The 6478-nt window shown below is 57.9% G+C and overlaps 1 protein-coding gene across 1 annotated transcript in view; it reads right to left on the reverse strand.

The window, feature by feature from the left end:
- Window positions 1-759: 759 nt before the first annotated feature.
- The window catches only part of LOC102974573 (mucin-12), an 8968-nt gene continuing 3249 nt past the window's right edge, over window positions 760-6478 (reverse strand). Inside the window, exons 5-11 of the mRNA XM_055083343.1 lie at window positions 5319-5470; window positions 4869-4943; window positions 4615-4777; window positions 3764-3925; window positions 3023-3099; window positions 963-1051; window positions 760-801 (exon numbers count right to left, since the gene is read on the reverse strand). Of these exons, the coding sequence (XP_054939318.1) occupies window positions 760-801; window positions 963-1051; window positions 3023-3099; window positions 3764-3925; window positions 4615-4777; window positions 4869-4943; window positions 5319-5470 (760 nt within the window). The remainder of the gene's footprint in view (window positions 802-962; window positions 1052-3022; window positions 3100-3763; window positions 3926-4614; window positions 4778-4868; window positions 4944-5318; window positions 5471-6478) is intronic.

Genomic DNA, 6478 nt, shown 5'->3' on the forward strand with positions numbered 1-6478 from the left:
TCTTCTCAAGCCAGCTTTACTGCCTCTATGGGTACCCCACCAGGTCACAGGGTGAAGGTCATGGACGCAGCTGGGCCAGTGCCCAGCCCCAGGATGGCTGAGAGTTCTTGGATCTGTGGGTTCACAGGTAAGCACAGCCCCTCTGGTCATCTGGAGTGACCTAGGCCCCTCTCAAGTTCAGCAGGGCAAAGCACTCACTCTTTGGCCTTTCTTGGGGCTCCCGCTCCTCCCTCCCTGGGCCCTAGGTCCACTCCAGGGATGTGACCCTAAGCTCGTTTGCCGCAGAGATCTCAGGCAGAGGTGGGCCCGCCCCTGCCCCTGCTTGGAGCAGACAAGGGGCTCCCTGCCCCACAAGTGGGGCACAGGAAGAGGCCGAGATTTGACCTCCAACCTTGGAAGGAGTGCTCTCCCGAGAATGACCCTCCCAGACATGCGGGCCTGCAGCCAGGCCCCTGCAGGGGAGGGGAGGAGACCACTCAGGCCACACTCTGCACTTTAAGACTTGCTCTTTTATGGTAGGAAATTCCAGAGTGGGTGTCACCGTAGTGCAAACAAGATGCCTTGGGGCTCCTGGATGGAGGACAAGGGAGCAGAGGGCGGTCACGACAGGGAGGATGGGGCAAACCCAGCAGCCCTGAGAGGACCGTCCTTGGGCCCTGACGTCTGATTCCTCTTGGAGGCCCCGGGGCCTGTGGAGGGCTCTGTCAGCCGCTCTCTCGTCGTCCAGATCTGGGTGAGGGGTGAGAGCCCCTGTCCCCCTCACTGAGCAGTTGTCACCACCGTGGGCCTCTGAATGTGGAGCTGGGGGGTGGGAGAGAGGAGGTTGAGGGGCCAGCGGTGATGGCTGCGTCCCCGGGGGGCGACCTGCCTCTGGGCCCAGGGTGCCCCGGCCTCCCCAGGCAGCCCCAGGGGCTGGGGGGCAGGGGAGCAGCCCCTAGCTGGGGGGGCAGCTCCTGAGTCACCTCTGTGGTGGGGTCCACGCTCTGCAGGGAAGGCTGGAAATGGCTGTAGACATTTTCAAGGCCAAACGTGTCCCCCTGCAGATTCTGACCTGTAGGGAGAGGTGCTGGGGTGAGAGCGAGCCTGGGGGAAGCCGAAGAGGCCCAGAGGAGGGACTTTTTCCAGTAAAAGAACAGGTTTGAAGAGTCAGGCCCAGAGCGCCCTCAACTCCTTTGCCCCTTCCCGTCTGTCCTCTCAACGGCGCAGCTTGTCTGAGACTCGGGAGGGGGCCTAGGGAGCGGCCCGGGGTCACGCGGGAACAGAGGGGACCAGGGTAGCAGCCCTCCGACATGCTCTGGGGTCAGAAGTCGTGGCTGGTGAGGAGGGGCCCCAGGCCCAGGGGTCACTTTGTTTGGGGCGGGCAGGAGGACGGGACAGCTTGGGGTCACCGTGCACACTTCCTCATGGCAACGGTAGCCACAGCAGACAGAAAGCAGCTGCGCCTGGAATCTCTTGTTTGAGTTGGCACGTGTCCAGCACCCACTGTGCCCATCTTGCAGACAAACCCCCTCCTCGGCCTCCGGGCCCCAGGTTCCGGGTCCTCCTGGCATCTTCCAGAACATTCCTTCGCTGCTTCCTTCAAGATCCTCCCCGCGGCCCTGCCATCTGCCCTCCTCGCCCACTGTCTCCCCAGCGTGGGCTGAGTTGACTCCCAGCACTGCCCACAGGCCGCAGGCCTGTCCCCAGGCTTCGGACTGGCCAGATCTGGGGTGCCTCCCCTTCCCTGTACCCTGCCTTCCCACCCCCGCCCAGCGGGACCTACCTGCTGCTTCTCCCCACTGCGCCCCGTCATCCCCGCCCGGAGCCTGCAAACAACACGCCCTGCCTGGCTCACTGGCATCTGAGCTATGTCATCTGCTGTCCACGCCTCCGGGTCCCTACCACCCCCACTCAGCCTCACCGTCCCCCACCTGTGGTACTGTGCTTCTCTCTCCCTGGACTCCCCACTTTCGTGCTGTCCCCCTAAATCCTCCTGAGTGAGCTGCTCAAAACGAAGTCTGGTCCCCCTCCCTCAAAGCCCCTCCCGTGGGTCCCCCCATCATGGCCCACTGACCAGCCCTGACCTGGCTCTGTCATCCTCCCATCCCACTGACCCGCCCTTGGGGGGTCAGACCCCCCACAGACCGTGCTCTTTCCCACCTCCATGTCCTTTCTTAAGTAGGGCCCCCTCCCTGGAAAGCCCTTTCCCTTCCCATCCTGGGACAAGGCCTCGCTGCCCACTGGGCTGTATGTTCATGGGAGCAGGAAACACATGGCTTACTCCCCACCACTGTCCTGGCTCTCAGCTCAGGGGACGTCCCTCCGCAGTCTTGTGTGACCCCCGCCCCACTCTGGGCTGGGGCAGGTATATCTATGCCCCGTCAAGCCCTGGCCATGGCCCCATCATCCTGTAACTGTGCGCGTCTGGTGTGCTGGGGGTGGTCTCCGGGGACAGGATCAGGCTCTCAGCCATCCCTGGAATCCCTCCATCGGGTTTGTCAGGAAGTACTGGGAAGGGTTTTCCACCGCAGCTGGGTGCAGGGCCCGGAGCAGCTCTGGGAGCCAGAGGAGGCTGAACCCATGCGGAGCTCCACGGAGGGGCAGCTTATGAACGGATTTTGGAAACAGAGTGGGCTGCGGGTACGCAGAGACTCAGGCCACCGGAAGCAGCCCAGTCTATGCAAAGGCATGGGCCACAGACTGGAGTGCACGGAACCTGACAGCGAGGAGCGAGAAAAGGCCGGAGGGTCAGCAGGGGCTGCCCGTGGTGGCTCGGGGTCAGGAGGCTACAAAATTCGTTCGGGGGCGGTGATGCAACGTGGACTGACCACATCGACAGCCACAGCTGGATGAGACATAAGGCTGGACACTCTTGGGGCTGAGAGGATTGGTGAGGACGGGTGAGCAAGGAGCCTGGCCACTGCAGCAGATGTGGGGCGACCTGGCAGGATGTGCGTGCGTGTCACCCGCAGCCCCACTGAGTCTGACTTTGGCACTTCTACACCTTCCAGCCTGCCCCATCCTGGCCCCTGGTGAGATCTACCTTCCCAGACGCCTGTGTTCTGGAAATTGCCAAGGACATCTTCTTCTTGCCAGGCTCGAAACAGGCCGTGCTCTTGCCTGCCAACAGAAATGCCGTGAGCAGCTCATGGCAGAGAGGCAGGGGAGGGGGCGCTCAGAGGCCTCTGAACCTCGGGCTTCCGGAAGGGGCTGTCCTGGCCAAGCCCTGAGTCAGGGAGGAGACTGCCCCCAGCGACAGCGGCAGAAAACAAAAAGCATTCCTGGGGATGTCACCATGGCCTGGCCCCCCCAACTCCTCAGTGGGCCTCAGTGTCCTTATCTGTGAGATGGGGGCATTGGACTAGAGTCAGGGCAGTTCCCTTCGATTTCCGGCCAGGTGCCGTGCTGGGCATTACTCAACCTTCTCAGGTGGATCTTATGCATTTTACAACTGGGGGAAAGTGACACGGGTCTTTCCCAGTGTCCTAGTGTGACAGTGTTGCTCTAGGGAAGCCAAGGTGACAACAAGCACCAGGTAATTTCATTACATAATCCAATCTCAGTACATACGTTTTTGTTTCCATTTCTCTGCCAAACAGATATGTCCTATCAGATCAGCAGGCTGCCCTTTGCTGGACCCAGAGCTGGGAGGGACTGGAAGGGGCAGGGCCCCACCCACCCCTGTTGGGCCTCAGCTGACTACTCAGCTGGAAGGAGCAGAGCCTCAGGATATTCTGACTGTGGTCCCCTCTCCCCAGGCCCAGCCCCAGCCCCAGAAGCTCACCTGTGCAGTCTTCTCTGGGATTGGCTGAGTAAGATGGCCAGGACCACCACCGAGACCACCAGTAGCACCACCACGGCCCCTACGATCCCATACACCATGCTTTTCCTGGTGCTAAATTCACAGTTTTCTCCCCAGTGCCAGTGCGTGTCCGAGTTCAGGCACCTGGGGACACACACAAGCTCAGGCCAGCCCACCAGCATCCCTCCCCCACCCAGTCTCCCAAAAGAAAAAAATCAATGTCAGAGCACAGGAAACCAGCTCTCCCTCTCAGGACAGTTGCTGGGTGCTCTCCCTGACTCCCAAGGCTAAGGGGCGGGGAGGGGGCGCAGGGACCACAGATCTGCGGAGCAGGAATTCAGAATCCGAGAGTGCCGGTACCTCGTCCCAAACACGTGATGTTCACCCATCCAAACACTAAGTAGCTGGCATTTTGACAGCCTGTTACCGTGTTTTATATTTTGCACTTTAATTTATGATCTCCCAAATGTAGTGTCCCAGCTACAGCGGGAGGTGATAATGGCACGGTGGCTGCGATGATGTCAGGGAAACGAATGACAGATGGAGATAGAGATCCACAGATACAAATTTGGAAATTGATAACTGGAACTTTTTCAGGAAGGGGCTTGCTCAGTCCTACGATGTCTGTGTCTATAATCTGCACCTCCCTCTCCCTCTGGTGGGGTGGAAGATGGGAGACCTGGGTAGAAGAAAGAGGCATGTAGAAGAGGGGGGAGGAGGGGTCTTGCGAGCTCTGCCCACTCCCACCCTGCCCCCTTGGGTGACTGTCGGGGTGAGTGGGGCCCTGCCACCAGAGAGGGTAGGTGCTGGGCTTAGAGGGAACAGGCACTCACAGGCAATGGGGGCCACTTTGCTGAAGCTGGCACCTGCCGTGGTGGCAGTTCATTTGCGACTTCGTCCCCGGGGTGCACTTGGTCACACAGGCCAGCTTCCCATCCAGAACATCCACATAGTAGAATTGAGCTAATTCCTTCGCAGCCTTCTGAGTGCATTGCTCTGGGGGTGGGGGGCAGGCAGGAAGCGTCAGCCTGGTGAACACGCCCTCTAGCCCCCAGGTTTACCATCCACACTCTGCGGAGCTGCTTACCTTGCAGGTCAAAGCCGAGCTTCACGGTCTCATTCACGAAGGTGTCCTCCTCACTGTAGCACAGGAGTGAGGTGTCTGTCCAAGGTGGTGGGAAAGAACAAAATAGATATGGCACTTCTGCCCCCTGGGGGCAGCCAGCCTTCCCTTCCTCCTTGCTGGGGACAAGACTATAGGATCTTGGCCCATCCCCAGATGCAGCTGGGCCTGTGAGCTTGCTCAGATGGGGACATTAGGGCTGGTGACAACCTCAGCCCGGGCTGGGAGGGTCTGCTGACAGCAGTACAGAGTCTGAGGAAGGTATCCGGGCTTGACTTCTGGATTCCTAGAGGGAGGTCTCTGGAGCTCCGGAAGAGAGCAGAGATGTGAGGTGTGGGGATGGGGCTGAGACCTCCCTAAGCGACCCCTCCCATCCTTTCCCCCCCAACATCAAGGGGTTTTAGGTGGGCTTACTTTTGCACTCTTTAGAATTACTGGATAGCTCTCTGGTCTCATTCATAACCTTGGCCTTTATGATCTTAGTGAGGTTTGCAAACAGCTCCTGAAACTCTGAAGTGAAGTCTGCCTCCATGACGACTTCATGTTCCACCACGACGCTGCCTTTGCTGGAATTAGGAATCGTCAGCTACCCTGTGTTGCCCGCCCTCCCAGCAAGCAGGGCCCAAGAAGCAAGAGAGGTGATGAGAAACAATTAGCCATATGTCCCAGAGGCAGGACAGAATAGAGACTCTTCCCTCCAGCAGTTAACAACCTAGAGGGAGGCTACAGAGTAAACCTGTGATAACAATATATGCCAGTGGGCAGAATTCATTCCTAAAAATGGGGGCTGTTGGGCAAAGATGCGGAGAAAGTGAACCCTTGTGCATCGTTGGTGGGAATGTAAAATGGTGCGGCCACTGTGGAGAACAGTATGATGGTTCCTCAAGAACTTAAAAACAGAATGACCATATGGTCCAGCCATTCCACCTCTGGGCATCTAGCCCAAAGAATTGAAAGCAGAGGCAGGAAGAAATATTTGTACACCCATGTTCATCGCAGTGTTATTCATAAACACTAAACGGTGGAAGAAATGTAAGTGCCCATCAACGGATGAATGAATAAACAAAATGTAGTCTGTACATACAATGGAATATCATTCAGCCTCAAAAAGGGAGGAAATTTTGAGACATGCTACAACATGCATGAACCTTGAGGACATTATGCTAAGTGAAATAAGCCAGTCACAAAAAGACAACTACTGTATGAGTATTTATGAGTAGTAATATGAGGTCCCTGGAGTGATCAAATTTGTAGAGACAGAAGGTAACATGGTGGTTGCCAGGGGTGGGATGAGGAGGAATTGGGAGTTATTGTTGAATGGCGACAGAGCTTCAGTTTGGGAAGATGAAAAAGTTCTGGAGAAGGACGGTGGTAGTTGCACAACAATGTGGGTGTACTTAATGCTGCGGAACCGTATACTTATTTTTTTTTTTTTTTTTTGCGGTATGCGGGCCTCTCACTGCTGTGGCCTCGCCTGTTGCGGAGCACAGGCTCCGGACGCGCAGGCTCAGCGGCCATGGCTCACGGGCCCAGCCACCCCGCGGCATGCGGGATCTTCCCGGACCGGGGAACGA

The sequence above is a fragment of the Physeter macrocephalus genome, unplaced genomic scaffold, assembly GCF_002837175.3.
Source record: "Physeter macrocephalus isolate SW-GA unplaced genomic scaffold, ASM283717v5 random_873, whole genome shotgun sequence".
Taxonomy (NCBI): Eukaryota; Metazoa; Chordata; class Mammalia; order Artiodactyla; family Physeteridae; genus Physeter; species Physeter macrocephalus.